The 19,689-nt window shown below is 32.6% G+C and overlaps 2 protein-coding genes across 2 annotated transcripts in view; one reads left to right on the forward strand and one right to left on the reverse strand.

Annotated features, from left to right (window-relative positions):
• Positions 1 to 1,744: 1,744 nt before the first annotated feature.
• On the reverse strand, positions 1,745 to 13,805 carry LOC108754954 (contactin-like). The gene is made up of 14 exons (XM_018497633.1): positions 12,613 to 13,805; positions 12,102 to 12,480; positions 11,920 to 12,022; positions 11,168 to 11,640; positions 10,761 to 11,039; positions 10,061 to 10,510; positions 9,181 to 9,896; positions 8,498 to 8,940; positions 4,182 to 4,390; positions 3,894 to 3,993; positions 3,013 to 3,608; positions 2,537 to 2,671; positions 2,341 to 2,469; positions 1,745 to 2,185 (listed from the first exon to the last, which is right to left on the reverse strand). Exons 1-14 carry the CDS (start codon positions 13,426 to 13,428, stop codon positions 2,073 to 2,075), a joined length of 4,941 nt encoding a protein of 1,646 aa, XP_018353135.1. The 5' UTR covers positions 13,429 to 13,805; the 3' UTR covers positions 1,745 to 2,072.
• Positions 13,806 to 14,692: 887 nt separating this feature from the next.
• Positions 14,693 to 19,689, forward strand: part of LOC108754938 (26S proteasome non-ATPase regulatory subunit 2) — a 7,164-nt gene continuing 2,167 nt past the window's right edge. Inside the window, exons 1-3 of the mRNA XM_018497610.1 lie at positions 14,693 to 14,908; positions 15,307 to 16,037; positions 16,418 to 17,988. Of these exons, the coding sequence (XP_018353112.1) occupies positions 14,831 to 14,908; positions 15,307 to 16,037; positions 16,418 to 17,988 (2,380 nt within the window). The 5' untranslated portion in view covers positions 14,693 to 14,830. The remainder of the gene's footprint in view (positions 14,909 to 15,306; positions 16,038 to 16,417; positions 17,989 to 19,689) is intronic.

Raw genomic sequence — 19,689 nt, forward strand, 5'->3', positions numbered from 1 at the left:
TAATGCTTTCAATGATATTTTGAAATATAAATATAATACATTTTGAATATTTTTACGTATTTTGTAACAGACTTGTTAACAAGAAATTTATTGATTTAAAGATGATAAGTTTTCAGTTTAACAGTTGGCAACATTTAAATTTAATTGACAAATCAAGTAATTGACGTTGATGAAACTAGCCCTTTAACTTCTTCACAGCCAAGAATTATAATTTTTCAGAAAATTTTACAAAATTCCCTAACTTTTCCCTGATTTCTCTGATGTTGCTAACAGAGAATATTTATCCAGTATCCTCTTTTAAGACACCGAAATGTTTAGAAAACGAGAAGTGATGGAAAATGATTAATCAAAGTAGAAAAAGATTTATTTTTAAAGCAAGGTATCTCCTTTACATTCTCCCTACTATTCTCCCCAATTTTTTTCTGATTTACATTTTACGTTTTACGATTCCACATGCCTAGCTATAAAAAGTACGACCTACTAACAAGCGCCGTCCGAAAGGTAGAAAAAGTCGATCGGGGCCGTATGCTAAAAATCACTGCCCATATATGGACCGCTCTCTCAGGCGAGCGCCGCGTGTTCAAAGCAAGTTATTGCTTCTGTCCACCGAAAGAGTTTCTACTTATAAAGACGTGGAGACCATACTTGGGCGAAAAGTTGATTGCGCATTAAGGATCTTGCTCTTCCTTTCGCGACAGCCACGTGCGATTGCCGGGCCTTGAATACGGAATACAGTCTATCTTCGATAATGTTCGACACACGAAGATTATTCGCTCCGCCGGAATTCGGAAATTTAATCAGCTGTTTGTATTTCTCGATAATGACAATTAGCACAGTTGGCTAAAAATGAACAATCTTGTCTACGGACTTTTGAGTGTCATCCTCGATCTAACGATGTTCGATAACATGAAAAAAATATTGTGTAAATCGAACATTCAAAGTAGAAAAAAAACATATTAAAATCTACAATAAAGCTGCGATACATAATAATATATTTCGAAAAATATAAATAAGAACATAAATGTAAACTCTCTTCTATAGTTAGAATGAAAATTACAAATGTGCAGCAGACTTGAAGCATAAATAGTAAAAGTAAAAGAGAATGATAAAAAATCTCTCAGAATTTTACTAAAAAGATTTAAAAATATATTTATTTTTTTCTTTCAGTACAAACTAATTCAAATCCTAATAAAAATTAATCTATTTATCTATAATTACAAAACTAAAAAGGAATATAAATGTATGTATCAGACATATACATATATATATGTATATGTATATGTGTATATATATATATATGTGTGTATATATACATGCAGGAGCAATTCAATAATGCCGCCAGATTCAACTACGTGGAATAATGCAATTGTTTGTTCATTACTTAAGTGGCACGCAAAAACATATCGTATAATTGCATAATAAATCAACGCATAAATTATAATTAAATAACAATAAGCAAATAAAAATATCCTGCATAGCTCATTGTTCGAATTAACTGTGAAAGAAACTGTAAAGAGACAAATCAAGACCGAGTCAAAACTTATACCTGCATTCAAGATCACTTCCGAATCTATATATCTACATTTGAAAATTAAATATCTCGGTCAGCAATTTAAATTACACAATAACGCAATATAATAATACACAATATAATAATACATTCCGATCTTATTTTAACAGGATTGAAATATTTCAAAATTCTAGTAACCGTTTTACTTACATTAAAGAATAGCAAATAGCTATGTATAATCTTCAAAATATTAATCCAATGTTAATAAAAACGCAATCGGAATGTATGCCACTGCAGATAATGAATCGAAAGCGAAGTTCAACAACGATATGTAACAGTACGTAACATGTTAACGTAAACATATGCGAATACGTAAAAATCAAATACTATATAAAACAATCGACGTAACAATATTCACACGGGATATGCTATTGTGAAAAAGTCGTATAAACAATTCCTTATCCCAAGTTATTCATGTAAAGTTATTGTTTCTTTACATTAAAACCATAAGTTCCAGTCTTAAAAAAATATGAGTCGACAGTGTATCATCGTACTGATATGATTATAGTTTTACAGAGATTACCGCTTTTTTTGCCGCCTCATCCAAGTTGTTCGCTGTAAGAATGGGCAATCCAGATTCGGATAAAACTTTTTTGGCTTCTGTCACATTAGTACCTGAAAAATTAAATTACCAAAAAATACTTCAAATTTATTTATAAATTGTATTACAACAAACCAAATAAAAATAAATATATATCATAAAATTATAGAACTTATAGATAAAAATAATAAAAGAATTAAGCTAATAAAAAAAGAGATAAAGTACTTACCTTCTAGCCTTACAACAAGCGGTATTTTAAGTCCTAAATTTTGTGATGCTGCGATAATTCCTTTCGCTATCGTTACACAATTTACAATACCTCCAAAAACGTTAACGAGAATTACTTTGACTTTTGGATCTGACAAAAAAAAAAGAAATTAGTTTACTTTGTATGTTTGTATTTAAATAATCGATGTATTACATACCTTGACTGAGAATTCTAAATGCCTGAAAAACTTGATCCTCTTTCACATTACCGCCAACGTCTAAGAAATTAGCTGGTAATCCTCCATTCAACTTAATAATATCCATTGTAGCCATGGCTAGTCCAGCTCCATTTACTACACGTGCAAATATAAAAACATTCTTGTTTATACATTAACTGCTTATTATATATTAATTCTCACAGTACACAATAATACACTATATAACAACCATATAACATTATTTTTTTAATTCTCTATTTACTTATTTGTTGAGTAATCAAAAGTAAATTATAAAAATCTGTATGCTAGTTTAATTATAAAGCCTAATCAAGTTCTGAGAAGTGCGGTAGATGAGTGTATTATCAAATTGTGTGATACTTTTTGAGACAAAATGTAATGCTGCGTGGCAGTCAAAGATTAATGTATCGCAAAAATATTAATTAACAACATACATTAATTAACATTAAGTACTTTACCTAAACATCCTATATTACCATCCATGCCAATATAATTTAAATTAAATCGCGACGCGTCCACTTCTCTGGGATCTTTCTCACTGACGTCTTCTAGAGCAAATAGATCTTGTTGTCTAAATTGGGCATTATCGTCGAATGTGATTTTTGCATCTACTGCTACTACTTGCTTGTCTGTCGTCTCCACTAATGGATTTATTTCAACTTGCAGAGCATCGATATCCACAAATAATTTCCAGAGATTTTTCAATTCATATATGGCTTTTTTTAAAATATCCGTATCAGAAAATCCCAGAAAAACGCACACGTCCTTTGCTATTTCGTCATCGATTCCATGATAAATGTCTAATGTAACGGTTTTGATTTGTTCAGGATATTTTTCTGCAACTGCCTCAATATCCATGCCACCTGCTGGAGACGCTATCAGCACAGGACCATTATGCTGACGATCCATGAGAATACAAATATAAGTCTCGCGCGCAATGTTCACCGATTCAGCTATCATAATTTTCTGCACCAATATGCCATCTTTTGAAGTCTGTTTAGTGATGAGCCGATGACCTAACATATTCTTCACATAATTTGTAACAGCATTACGGCTGTTAAAAGGGAAAGAAAAAGACTAAAATAAATCATAAAACAAAATACTATAAATGATCATAAAAAAAAGATATATAAATTACATATCATCTTTAATAAAAGAAATGGAAGAGAATAAAAATATTATCTCTTATTAATTATTTTAAATATATTTTCTAAAATCAAATATATATTTTATTATTGAAACAATTATGATAAAAATTTATCTATCAATAAATAAAATACTCCGTTTAAGAAATTTTATTTTTTTTTAAATAATTAATTAAATTATAATCAATACTTACTCTTTAGTAAGATGTACACCTCCCTTAAATCCATTATCGAACCAGCCTTTACCACGACCACCAGCCAAGACTTGAGCCTTGATAACAAACTCATCGGTGTCTGCAAGAAATAGAAAGCTGCAAAATACACACAGTTATGTCGGCTTTTACGTAAATTATCAAGTTACAGATGACTCCTAACAGATAGTATTATTTTGTATAGATTAGAAAAAGCATAATATTGTGCATTATGAGCTCTAACTCAAATATACGTAAGAAATGATGAGAAACATTCTGAGAAACACTCACGTAGCTTCTCCAAGGCGGAATTCGTCTGAGTTAGGTCATCGACGATAGTGAAATTTTGCACCTTTATGCCAGAGTCTCGCAAGAGTTCCTTGCTCTGGTACTCCAGTAAATTCAGGTTCCTCGCGTTCGACACGGAAATGATCCTCGTGCTATTCCTGAACAGCTGCACCGAGCGCATTGAGCGGCTGAACACTCGTAACATGATTAACCTCCAATAACGCAAAGAACGAGAAAAAAAAAAGATTGCTAGTCTTGTTTTCACAATCGAGGCGCCAATGATTTAGATAACTAATCTTCCTTGGAGTTGCAGTTCAACGTCACAATTAATATTGTTACCTTCTGTTTGTAATGTTTTGACGAGATAATAGCCGGCTATCAGCTGAACTTGTCTGTCGCGCGTGACCATGCGTTCTAAAATCGATATCTCGAATGCAAAAAAAAAGGGGGGAAAAGAGAAGCACACCACGTGATCTACGGCAGGCAATATGAATGGTACAAGACATTCTTTCCCTCCTCGAGGATAATATAAGGTACAACTTATCATTACTATAGATATCAACGCGATGTTACAAATGCTTTAAAGCGTTTTTTGACTGGTCAATTCATAAAATTCTTGTTTCTAATTGGTCAATTTAAACACTTCAAAACATTTATAGTGAGACTTTAACCACAGCCCCAATGTAGAATACATAAAAAAGGTACAAATAATTGAAAATATATATGCATGTTATAAAATTGTTACAAAAAGTAAAGAACAAGTTATAATTGTAAAAAATGTATATTATATACGTGTGTATATATATATGTATATCTGCGATACAATACATGTACATAATAATGCATAAAAAAAGAAAATACTAAATTGGAGAAATTGATATTGCTACTGGTACCTATTATGTCTAATTGCTTCTAATTAAGCAACCGATATCGTTAATCAGAAATTAGAACAATTCTATCATTTTCTTATTCTTCATTATTTGCATTGCGTATGAACTAAATGTTATTTACGTCAACCTGGTGCTACAAATGCTTTAAAGCGTTCTTTAATCGGTCAATTAATAAAATTCTTTCTTGTAATTAGTCAATCAAATGTTTCAAAGCATTTGTAGTAAGAGTTTGACTGCATACTTAAGTATAATATAAATTAATAAACACATTTACGAATTTCGTTGTATACTAATATAAAAAGAAACATATCAAAAACATATACGCTCTTTAAATTATTGTAGATAATACAATAATCAAATAATGATATAATATTTGATACTTATTTATATCTTATAGAAGAACACTTGGTGAACACTATTGGTTTATATAAAAAAACTTTTCTTATATATCTTTGAATTATTCTAATACCGTCACATTTTTTTACCAATTTTTTTTTTCAATAATAATGTATATATATATATATATATATAAAGAGTATAATATATAAAATATATAGGATTGGCGTTACCTCATAAAAATAATTTGTTACCGTTCTTTTTCCTAAAAAGTAATTCGATATCGTTACTGATTTCCAAAAGTATCTCATTACCGTTACTGTCACTACTTTTTCGTTATTTTTTTTCTTGACACTACATAGAATATTATAGCATTTTTCATTGGCAGAATTTAGTGCACATTAAAACCTTTATACACTATTCTAATCTGACATAAAAATGGGATATCTCGATTAATAAAATGCTCAAAGTATATTTTATCAAATAGCATAATAAAATGTATTGAGGATTTCGCGGTTTAACTCGTTTTTATATTTTTAAACATATATCTTTATGTTGATTTGTGTACAACAACTTTAAAATGCATTATTGAGTGCACACTAGTTATGTCAATAAAAAATGCTATTATATGCATTTGGTGGTAAATATTCTGAAGAAAAGTCAGAATTCTATCTTTTAGTAAAGAAATAAAGTTCAAAAACTGATAAATGATATGTATGTATGATATATATATATACATACACACACACACACACACACGATATAGTTACAAAAACTTTTACGTGGCTAGAAATAAAGTAACGATGAAAGTAGCTAGTAAAATCGTTACCATTACCTCAAAAATGTAACTGCGTTACTCATTTGAAGAAAATGTAACATTATCCATTCGTTACCAAAAAAATAACTTGTAACAACGTTACTTGCCAACTCTGAAAATATATATAAAGAGAATGATATAAAATGTAAAATATTAATCAATGTTAATAATATTAAATATATAATAGACGCAATTTTGTAAAAGAATTATATCATAGATATAATAATATTCAATTCAGTATTGATTAAAATTTTAATAATACAATATTAGAATAATTCAATGATTAACAAATTCGCAGTATTGTCAAAATTAGCCAAGTGTTCAATCTTTATTTCTGTATATATTATATGGACGGAAAATTACGTTGCTTTTTACACTAGCACGTTACATCGTTCTTATTTGTTATCAGTGGTTATAAATTCTTAATCATTAATAAATTGTGTTAATATATATAGTATGATATTCATTAACATTAAATATATTTTTTATGAGTTAATCCTTTTACGTCTTTCTGTCAAAAATTCATAATTATTTATCTCGCATTAGATCAAATGGCATCTATATATTTCTGGACATGCATATTTTTGTTATCTTAGATTGTGTTTACAAAGCATCATAATAGCATAGTATAAATATTTATTATCAATGTGCTGTTGTTTTTGTTACTAGTAGACTGTCTTATATAGTACAATTTGTACATTGTAAAGTGAATATGTTCACCTATTTTTTATAAATTGCTGATTTAATAATCTGTGTAGAAATTTAAATCCCAAATTCTGTATCTCTGAATTATTTTTAGATATCATTCAACGTGTGTGATATATTCGAAATTACTTCACTTATTTCGAAAATATACCATGGAATGAGGTAGAATATTATTTTAAAATTACGAAATAAAGATTTGACAATTTTGTATATAAAAAGAACAGGCATTTAACATTTGAAGTTTAGCATCTATAAATTTTATAAGAATGACAATAAAAAAGTATACATATGAATAAATATAAAAAATATATATAAATTTTGCGTATGTTATTTACTACTTCGTGTATATATACATAATTATATGTATGTGTATATATACATAATTATTGGGTATACAAATAGGTTCCCATCTAATAGATATTGTCATATTTTCTAATGATGTTGTTTCTAATGATGTTGATAGATGTTGTTACCAATACTGCGTGCATATAATTTAAAATGGTAACATACCAATTTTCTTGCTTTTGAACCATTCCCATCGCATGTAGACGTTGGAAAATACATTGTTGGGTAACATTTAATGCCATTGCTAAATCTGTTTCTGTTTGGCATGGATCTTCATCCAGCAATGTTTCCAATTCTGCATCTTTAAATTTTTTTTTGGTACACCTTCATGTTCTTCGTCTTTCACGTCGAAATCATTACATTTAAATTTTCTGAACTACTCTCTGCAAGTATTTTCCAAAGCATGTTCACCATAAGCTTCTACAAGCAAACGATGACTTTCGGTATTTTCTTTAAAATAAAATAATGCAGCAAAACTTCCCGCAAATGCCGTTTTGTTGACTCAAAATTTGACATTTTCAATGCAATAAAAAAATTTGTTGTTTACACTGTACTTTAATGTCGTATACTAAATCTTAAATCTTACTTAGATACCTAATACTTAAATATGTTACCATCTTAAATTACATGTATGCAGTACTGACAACATCTATTGAAGAGAAAACAATGAGAACTTATTTGTACATCCAATATATGTCATTAGCTGCATGATAAAAAAGAATACATTGTTTGTGAGTTTTTAAGTATCGTTAGTATATATGCCGAAAAACATATATTATAGACAGAGTATTCTTTTCATCATATAGAATAAAAATTATGCTGAACTCACTGTGTATTATTTTTCACAATATTTGGGTCAAATGCAGATCGGTTTCAGTCTCCTCATAGTACCATAATTCTTCTTAAAAAATAAGTTACGGAAGTACTTGAGAGCTATCGTTGTTAAAATAGTAAGAACAAAAGTGACTACATCGTTAAATCACTAATGACGTAGCAATATTAATTTTTAGCCCGTGAAAGATTAATCCAGCTCATAATATCAACTTCATTAAAGGTAAAAAGATCTAATCTCTTGTTAAATCTCATTTAACATTTGTTTTCGTAAAATATTTTAGTTTTTCGATTTAAGAGAACTGTACGAAATTATGATCATTAACCATTATAGCCTTCAGTTACTAATGTTATATTATACGTTATATTATATGTAATCGTAGATTCGTAAAAGCAACAAGAAAATTATCCCCAAAGTGATGTCTAAGATATTATTTCCAGCGCTGCTCCTAAAGGCTTCAGTATCACCCATTTGAAATGAATGGGTAGGACTCGACATTCGGCCGTCACCACCGTTACTGAATCCGAGCACTCTTAGACGATACCTCTTGCCTGGACTTAGATTATTGACGTAAGCCTCTAGCTTGGAACCACCTGCTACTATCGTATCATTAGCCGTGCTCATATCTTGATCGTATTCCCATACACGTATTTTGTATCCAATCAATGGTTCTTCCTCCAGACTCGGTGTCACATAACGCCAGACGACCCTTATCGTAGATGGGTTTACACCATATATATTTACTGAGGACGGTGGTTTCTGCGGTGGTTTGCGATAAGTTCGCTCTAAAAATCGTGCACTCTCCGGACCTTCTCCGGCAGAGTTATAGGCCATTACCTTTAACAAATTTGATCCTCATTTAAATCTTCCTTACAATTTATAAGTTTGTCAATAAATTTTTAATCTTTCTATTTATATATTCTTTAAATAATTAATATAGCATATAATAAATATTTCAAACTATTAACACTTTGTAGTTAAATTTTTCTAAGCATATTATATTTAAAATTTATTAAGTATATTCTCAGTAGTTCGTACAGAAATGCAAATAACGAACTTTATCTTTTTCAGCTTTACCTTTACATAATAATATGTATCTGGCTGCAATCCAACAACAAGTGACCAAGGACGAGTAGTGCGTGATAAATAATAAGTAGCATCCTCTTCGGAAATAGTCTTCTGCCAATACTTGATTCTGTGGCCGATCAGCTTGCCTCGCACTCGCTCGCGGGTCTGCTCAATAGGTTGCCAAGTAACATTCAAGCTGGTGCTGTTGTAACTCATGGAGTACACTAGTTGCGGCGCAGCTTGCGGCATGTCTTCCGCGCTGTAAACTGTCTCGATATTAGATACAGGTCCCTCACCCATGTCATTGATCGCCTGTACTTTCACTTCGTATTCTGTGTAGTAATACTGCTGTGGAATCGACACGACACTGCTACCGATATTGCCATATTCGCGCAGGGATAACGACTGAAATTCCTTTTCATATCCTTTGCGACGCCAGAATATCTTGTAATAGACTCCAGGACCGTTCTGATCGGACGGATTGAGAGGATCCCACGTGATCGTGAGGTCACCAATTTTTCCTCCGCCACCGCTAATATTCAACGGTGCTTTCCTAGGTTTATCGGGCGGAGTGCTGAATCGAGGTGAGGGTAACGATGGCGAACCGTAACCAAATTCATTGAAAGCAAACACACGGAATTCGTAAGAGGAGTAAGGATTCAGAACGTTCTCGAGATTCACCTCTTTTCGACCATTGTACCTATCCACTTCAAAAGCCGTAATATCTAAAAGCAATCATATATGTGCTCATGTTAGACTAAAAGAGAAAACAGATATAATGAAGAAGCGTTGGAATATTTAATTTAATATTGGAAGCATCATAATTAATAAATACTCATTGTTGAAATCGTTTCTGTAAGTAATCATAATTATAAAATATCAAACTTACTTTCTACGAGAGGAAACCACGTTTGATTCCATTCTGTTCTCGCACTGATTGTATACATAGTTATTGGTTTGCCATTCATGGCACCGTCGCTCCACCGTAATGTGGCTGAAGTTTTAATGACATTCATAACTTGTACTCCACCAGGTGGTCCCGGTGGTCCCTGTACGATAAGATTAAGCTTGCTCGATATTGCGCCAACGGCGCTTTTCAAGATACATTCGTATTCACCAGCTTCAGTAAATGTGGCATTTATAATATTCAAATATTCGCCATCGATATTTAATCGTGGATTATTCTGCAAATCCTTATCACGGATACGCATACCATTATGCGTCCAGATATACGCTATATCTAACATTTCGTCAATATGACCCAAACAGTGTAATGTCAGATTATTATTATAATACAGAACTATCTGTGATGGCAATCTTTGGACAAATTGTGGTCCACCTGCATGTATAAACAATTTTATATAATTACATATATAAATTAAATTTATATATAAATCAATTGTTATATAAAAAACTCAAATTTTTACGATATAACGCAAATTTAAATATAAACAACATAAACAATAAATGTCAAATTTATTTTTTAATTACTGATATACAATTTAATGCAATCTGTTAATATCTTTTTGCGTAAACATATATCTTCTTATAAATTCAAGATTTCCTTGAGTATTAAATGATTGACTTACGTAGCACGATCAGTCGTCCACGGGTTTCATCATTCCCGTACTGATTCGTCGCTGTGCACACGTATGTCCCTTCGTCGTCTCGTGATACCGGACTGATAATAAGATTTCCAGTTTCTAAAATTCTTCGCCTACCGCCCGATCCGATTATATTCCCATCTTTCTTCCAAATAAATTTCGGCCTAGGTGCGGCTTCGGGATTGCATACAATAGTAACGTTACCTCCTTCAGCCGCATATGTCTCAGATTCCATAGGCCGTTTCTTGAAGGAAGGTTTCAATGCTGAAATATCAAAGAGATATTATATAATGTCATATATTTAACATAATAATACAAAGAACCTAGTGATTCATTATTTTTCATTCACACTGCACAGTTGAATATTGAAAGAGAATATATAAAGTACTCACACAAGACTCTAAGTTGAGCCGATGAATATGTTGTTTTCAGCTGATTCCTCGCGCGGCATTGATACATGCCCTGATCCCTTTCAGAATCCACATGGCGTATATTTAGTACATTATCTTGTATAGTATAACGATCTCTCTCTTCAGGTGGTAGATTATACATGTCCAAAAGTTCTCCGTTTTTAAACCAATTGTAAGTGACATCTGGTATGCCGAATGCTTCACAGGTCCAAGTTAAATCCGCATGATCATCCATGTGCTTATCAACCAACGGGATAGTGAAATTAGGCGCCGCCTGTATGGTCAACTGCACAGAATTTTCGATGGCTAGTCTGTCGTTATACACTCGGCAAACATATTCGCCTTGATCCTCCACGTGTACACGAGGTAATATCAATACCCGATTGAAACTTGCCGTATATGCTCCACGTGGCAAGATAGAACCTCTTTTTGTCCAATTGTATGATGGAACAGGACTAGGGAAATAAATTATTCATTATATTCACAAAATCCATATATGGAGAGGTGAAAACCATAGTGATGTAAGTTACACTTAATGTAAGTTATTACTTAATTACAATTTCAAAAAATAAAAGATTTCAATATATTTGCTTCAATAGACTGCACCAGTGATTTTAAATTGATAAGTTAAAAAAAAGTGACACACCATTATCGCTTTTATCCCTCCGCACAAGAAAAAACATTCGCATATATATGTAAAAGAAATATAAAACAAAGTATTGATAGTAACTTACTATCCAAACGCAATGCATTCCAATCTAACAGTTTCACCAGCTACTGGTGCTTCCGGAAACGCTTTTGGAAAATTGTTAGGGAATTTCAACTGCTGGAAGGAAGCTGAAAAATTTAGAAAGTTATATTTACTATGACGTTTTCTATTCTATTAGATGTGTAAAACAAAATCCAAAGTAATTACAGTGCATGTCCACTTTTAATGGAAAGAATGGGCCATTACGTCCGATATCGAATGCAATATTCTGAACATAGCAAGAATAATTTCCTCGATCAATTGTTTCCAATGCAGAAAAGTAAAGCGCTCCATCGTGTGAGACAAATACGCGTTTATCCTCCTCGACGAAATTGGGAAAGTATTCACGCACCCAATAGTATGATACATCTGGGAAATGCTGTGGTGGATCGCAATACATTACTTTACCCCAATGATTATCTCCGCGTTCTTCGGAACGTTTTAAATTAAACTCATTGATGAATCCGAATGACAGTTCAGCACTCTCAGAAATAATCGTGCCAAATTTGTTAGTTGCCTTACAATGATACAAGCCAGAATCTATTTTCTATAAACAATAAATAATGAAATCATTGAATTCATTAACTTATATATTAGCTTAATATATTAATTTATATATCTCAATATAACTTTTAAAATAACATATGATATTTAAAAAAGAAACTAAAAGATCTCTTACCGAATCCGGATTATAGATGATAAGTGTCCCACCGCTCACGGTAAATTTTCTGTCTAGAAGAGGATCAATTTTCATCGCAACAAGTAAATCGTTTACATATGTCTCCTTGAACCATTCGTAAGTAGGTGTAGGATAACCACCTGCCAAACAGCTCAGAGAAACATCATTTCTTACATTTCTCTTTGACTGATCAAATACTTTGTTTATGGGCTGCTTTATAAAATATGGTCCCCTTGGTATTTGAAGTGGGTTGTCAATGTTGATTCCGTATTGATAAGTACGATCCTCTTCCACCAAGTTGTGAAGAGTAGCAATAGGTGCTTCACAAATATACAACAATTCTTCTCTACCAGTAACCTTTTCTAGTCCCCAACGCTGGAGACTATTGGAATAGGAATATGCTAAATAATCTCTTCCTAGTATATTATCCACAGGCTCAGGTAGAAAAGCATTATCCATGTTTATCAATGTTGTACTGTCTGGCTCATTTATCCATAGGCCACTTTGGAGTTTGATTCCAGTGTACCATCTACGATGTTGTGGATCTTGCCACAACAACTGATAAAGTATGAATCCATGCTCCTCCATTGTATTAATGGTAAGCAGATCACTTTGGAATGCTTGACAATTTCTGCGTGCATCTTCTCGTGGTCTCAGCGGGCTTTTGACAAAACGATAACACGACTCTTGGAATCGTATCCAATGCTGGGGACACTTGTATTCTTCTCCGTATAGGATATTTTGTGTAAATGCGGGAAGTGAGAGAAGTAGCGAGAACACCGCGATGATTAATAAACGAGACATCATTGCGGACATTTTGTAACTCTATACAACAGACATTTTATAATTTCCAGATTCAAGATTCGAGTATTTTATTAATCTTTCGATCGAGAATGTCACAACATTGAAACGTGACTTCGAGAAATTCAATAGAACTGACAAAGCGAAACTCTTGAAGACACTCCCTGACAATGATCACCTTGTTAATTCATGGTATTCTTGTTCGCATGTTTCGGTGAGCGATAATTCGATCGAGGCATTCGCTGCAAATATGGATATCGGATTCACTTAAATGTATTAGATCTTATGTAACGAATAAAGCTTTCGAAGAGAGATAAAATTAAAAAAATACGTTAAACAAAATCACGAGTTTTTAGTCATCAACCTGCGACGCTACATCGCTAGCTAGACACTCCCTGTGACGAGTAGACGAGTGACGAACAGTTACGGAATTCAACGAATGTTGACGAATGTTTAATTCCCGTAATTGCACCTTGTTTACTTGTACCACCGACGAGATACTATTAAAGATCGTCAACCCTGGGCAAATTTTCGGCAATATAAAAAGAGCCCCAAGGGCCCGGAGGTAATTAAAGAACGTTGACATTATCGACAATTGATATAAATTTGCTATTATTAACATAAATATTTGGTTCATGCATTATTAAAATCATGATTTTTTATTACATAAATATTATTTCATAAATAAATATGCATAGTTTAATAGATGTATTTATACATTTAGAATTCAATAATATTCGATTTTTCTTTAAAATTATGATTTCAATGTCATCAAAGTTATTATCAAAGTTTGATTAACAGAGATGATAACTGCAGGGAAAAAAATATGCCCATATCAGACTATCTACAGATTGAGATTGAAATTGAATTGGAAGTTGGTTACCAATCAAAGCAAAGTTCATTAAACTTGAAATTATTACTTTTCTTACTGATTAGTCATTAATTTTTAATTATTATTTAATAATAGATCCCAATAATATGTCTACTCTTTTTAGTTAAATTTTTTGAAACTAATTCTCCCTCTTTTTTTTCCACGTTGAAAAGAAGAGAAAATACTAAACTAATTGTAAGATAAACGGTGCAAGAAGTTCAGTTAAAAAGAACAAACCTTGTAAATTTTTAAATATATTTTCCAGTTTTTCAAACTTCTGTTCTTCTTTCTTATCTTTTTATTCTCTTTCTTCTTTATCTAATTTTCTTTATACATACATCGGCTCAATCGACTGCCGTATGCACATATTTATGAATCCTGTGTTTTAAATTAGTATACGATCGCCACTCTATATAGTGTGTCCATGATGGTGACTCGCAAAACCTCTTGAATACTCGTCTTAGTAACCTCAAACTTCAAACTAGAGAATTGAAGAAGAAATCGTGTGTTTGTTTCATATATTTGTGTATAAAATAAGTGAATAAAATGCCGGAAAGCATTAAAACAGAAGCAAAACCGGTTAAAGAAGTGAAGAACGGCAAAGAGGACGATAAAAATGAACTGGTAAGAAATTAACCTGCATCGGATACTGTTGCGTTGTCATCGAACAGCGACATTTTATCGTTGATTAAATCTGCAATTTTTGCGTCAGTATATAAATAAAATTATTAATTCAACGTTTTTCTTATAATTTACATTAAATTGAAGTCAGTTATCTTTGTCTTGTAATAACTTGTCATTAGATGATTCGCTATTCTTGCAATTTCTTTTGTTTGTTTTCTCTAATACTGACCACTTATTTTATGAATGTATGTTTCTTAAAACACTTATATTTTTTTAAATATTAGACAATATATTTTGACGTACAATCTAATATATTTAGAGGAGAAAGCTAGATATATATAAAATAAAATAAAAATTGTATATAAAATATAAAATAAGAACTTGACTTTGTTCTTTAGTCAGAAGAAGATAAGCTTCTACAGGAAGAATTAACTTTACTTGTGGAGCGCCTGCAGGATGCTAACACCAAACTGCACTATCCTGCCTTAGAATCTTTACGTTCGCATATTCGTGCATCAACAACATCAATGACAAGTGTTCCGAAGCCATTGAAATTTATGCGACCTCACTATGATACTATGAAAAACATACATGAAAAAATGACCAATGTAAAAAATAAGGAATTATGTTCAGATGTTATTTCCGTTTTGGCAATGACAATGGGCGAGGGCCGGGAGTGTTTAAAATATAGACTAACAGGCTCAGCACTGGCAATCGGTGAATGGGGACATGAATACGTTAGACATTTGTCAGGAGAACTAGCAGGAGAATGGGACGAGGTAACAGGTGACAACGTTGAAGCAACGAACAAGAAACTTATCGCTCTGGTGCATGAGATTGTACCCTACAACATGGCACATAATGCAGAAACAGAAGCATGTGACCTCCTAATGGAGATTGAGAGGTTGGATTTGCTGGAACAGTATGTTGATGAAAGTGCTTATCAGCGAGTATGTCTTTATCTTACAAGTTGCGTATCATATGTAGCTGATCCAGAGAACAGCACCCTTCTTCATGTCGCCTGCAAGTTATATCGTAAATTTGGTCAATATCCGCAAGCAATTAGGCTGGCGATGCAACTGAATGATTTACCACTTATTGAATCGATCTTCACAAACTGTCGAGATCTGTAAGTATAAAACTTACTTTTTCTGATCTTTTTGTTTAGATATTTTTTAATCCTCCATTTTTTAATCCTCTGCAAACTGCTTCTTTTTTGGAGCAAGTGAAACTTCACTTTCCAATTTTACCCTTGTTTTTGCTCAAATTTCAATTTTTATTAAATAAAGGTTTTCACATTTGAATTAAAAACTATTTGATAATGTAATAGAAATATTGAAAAGTAACCCTAAATTTTTTTGAACAGTCTAGAACAGTAAAAAAATTTGCACTGGATAAAAAGGACCCAAATTGTCATTGGAGTTAATAACTTTTTTCTTACTATCATTATTAAATAATGATTGATATTTTCCAAGCAGAAAGCTCAACTCTTTATGTTTGATTTTTTAGTTCTGTGCAAAAGCAACTGGCCTTTATGCTAGGTCGTCAACAAATCTTCCTGGAACTACATGAAGCTACGATAGAAGACGATGACCTCTTTGAGATAATGTCTAACTCCCACTTGAACAATCACTTCCTGAACTTGGCACGTGAATTGGATATAATGGAGCCAAAGACACCTGAGGATGTCTATAAATCTCACTTGGAGAACTCGCGACCACCATTTGGTGGCGGTCAAGTTGATTCAGCACGGCAGAATCTCGCAGCAAGTTTCGTCAACGGTTTTGTAAACGCTGCGTTTGGCCATGATAAACTGCTGATTGAGGACGGTAACAAATGGCTATACAAAAACAAGGAGCATGGCATGCTGAGTGCGACTGCATCCCTAGGTCTGATCTTACTATGGGACGTCGATGGTGGCCTGACGCCGATCGATAAATATTTATATTCGTCGGAAGACTATATCAAGTCTGGCGCTCTATTGGCTTGCGGAATTGTCAATTGCGGTGTCAGAAACGAGTGTGATCCTGCCTTGGCTCTGCTTTCCGACTATGTGTTGCATAGTAGCAACACTATGCGCATTGGCGCCATTGTCGGTCTCGGTATTGCGTACGCCGGTTCAAACAGAGAAGGCGTATTAGGTTTGCTGACACCGGTTCTCAGTGATACCAAGTCGAGCTGGGAAGTCTTGGGTATGACTGGTTTAGCATTAGGAATGGTTGCTGCCGGTTCTTGTAACGCTTATGTCACTACGGCGATTATGCACACATTAATGGATAAGTCGGAATCTGATCTCAAAGATACATACGCGCGATTTTTGGCACTTGGTTTGGGATTGTGTTTCCTAGGTAAACAAGAAGCTGCAGAAGCGATCATAGCAGCTTTAGAGATCGTTCATGAGCCATTCAGGTCGATGTCGACAACACTAGTGGAGGTATGTGCATATGCTGGTACAGGAAATGTCCTCAAGATCCAACACTTGTTGCATATCTGCTCAGAGCATTATGAATCGAGCAACGAGAAGGAGGAAAAAAGTGAGCGTAAAGATAAAGATAAGAAAGAGGAGAAGAAGGAGGAGAAAGAGAAAGATCTCAGTTCCAGACAGGCTATTGCCGTTCTTGGCATTGCCTTGATCGCTATGGGAGAGGAGATTGGTGCCGAGATGGCTTACAGAACCTTTGGCCACTTGCTGCGTTATTGCGAACCCGTGATTCGCCGCTCGGTACCACTCGCTCTGGGTCTTATCTCTGTATCGAATCCAAAACTAAACATCTTGGATACGCTGTCAAAGTTCTCGCACGACAGTGATCCCGAAGTAGCGCACAACGCAATATTCGCCATGGGACTGGTCGGTGCCGGCACGAATAATGCGCGATTAGCCGCCATGCTGAGACAGCTGGCTCAATTCCACGCGAAGGATCCTAACAATCTCTTCATGGTGCGCATCGCACAAGGCTTGACGCATCTGGGTAAGGGCACGCTCACCCTGTCGCCTTATCATAGTGACAGACAGCTGCTCAGCCCTGTTGCTCTAGCCGGTCTTCTGTCGACACTGATCGGTTTCCTGGACGTAAAAAACAGTGAGTATATATTCTTGATGTATATACAATGAATAGATACAAAGATATGTTTTTCGATAACTGCATTTCATTACTAGCAAGCAGATAAGCTATTCTTGTTACGAATTACGAAGATATAATAACGAATTTGACAATCAATTTCCAGAGATCTTACAACAAAGAAGAATCTTCACTATTTTCTTATATCTCTACAGTTGATCAATCAGTAATTCTTTAAATTCTCACAGATTTTCATATTAAAAATAATATCAGATATATTACAATATAAATAATATTAATTATTTTCTTATAACTTACAACAAACAAATTAATAAATAATAAAACCCAGGTCAATACATTAAACGAGTTATAGTTAGGTGTACTAAATAATATTTATTAATCACAAATTATAATTTTCTGACGATAAGTTTCGATTATATTTAGTTCTATTTTACTCATCAGCCGTAGAAATACATAAATATCCAAATATCTAATTATATTAACATATTATGAATCATCTCACACATTCGAGTTACAATAGATAATATAACAGATTTCCAAGAATCATCTCATTCTCGTGTTACAAAGGACGATATATCGCAACCATATCATATGTAGTCAAACTTGATAAAAATAAACGATGTGATGAAGAGTCATGATCAAGAGTCATGTTCCGAACCAATTCATCGGTTAATAGCGAGAAAGGGTAGTCAATATGAATAAATGAATAAATTCCAGTCATATTAATGATGTAGCTTGATGTCAAATCATATAAAAAGACGTATATGTACGTCCTTAATAATATATGATAAACTAAATAGAATAAATTATCATTAAAATTAAGAGAAAGATTAACAGAATTGAAAGACATTAACAGTTTATAATTTATACTTAAAAACTATCTTTAACACTTAAAAATATATGGTAAACCGATAATAAGTTATAACTTTATGTACGTGTATATATAAAAATTTTATTAGAACAAAAGCACAACGCAAAACAAACGCTTGAAATTTATAATGTCAATTAACAAAATTAAATAATTATCAAGGAATAAAGAATAAAGGTTATGCAACACTTACATTAATATGAAGATAAATACAAATTATATATAATGGCAAGTTAGCAGCAGTCTAGTAGCAATTTTTTTTTTTTTTTTTTTTTTGACAAATTTATAAAAATACATAAAAACAAAAAAGTGATTTCTCTCTGAGAATAATAATGTAATTTATAAGATTCAATGTAACAATTGTGACATTTTTTATGTGGGACAGACGAAGAGGAAACTTAATACCAGAATAAATGAGCATATTAAAATTATAAAGTTTGACTCTCTAAGCATTCTTCTATAATTTATTCTTTTATAATCTAAGCATTCGGTTATAACGAAACATATATTACAATACAATCATAATTTGGATTGGAAGAATGTCAGAATAATGGATACGGAATTATAATAAGACTCATTTCGGAAACACTACATTTAAAAGAAAGTTAAATGGTATAAATTAAAAAAAAGACACCGAATGTCTAGATGACATTTATTTGTTAAGTTTATTTTCTAATAACAAAAACGACAGCGCTTAGTTCTTTTGTCTTTTGGACATATATATCATTTGCGTTGAATTATATTCTCTCACAGTTAAGATTGATATTGTATCAGTGAATATAATCAATTCTAAATTATATATTATAATTTTAATAGATTGCTGACTTGCTATA

Source organism: Trachymyrmex septentrionalis, unplaced genomic scaffold (assembly GCF_001594115.1).
Source record: "Trachymyrmex septentrionalis isolate Tsep2-gDNA-1 unplaced genomic scaffold, Tsep1.0 scaffold83, whole genome shotgun sequence".
In the NCBI taxonomy this organism is placed as follows: domain Eukaryota; kingdom Metazoa; phylum Arthropoda; class Insecta; order Hymenoptera; family Formicidae; genus Trachymyrmex; species Trachymyrmex septentrionalis.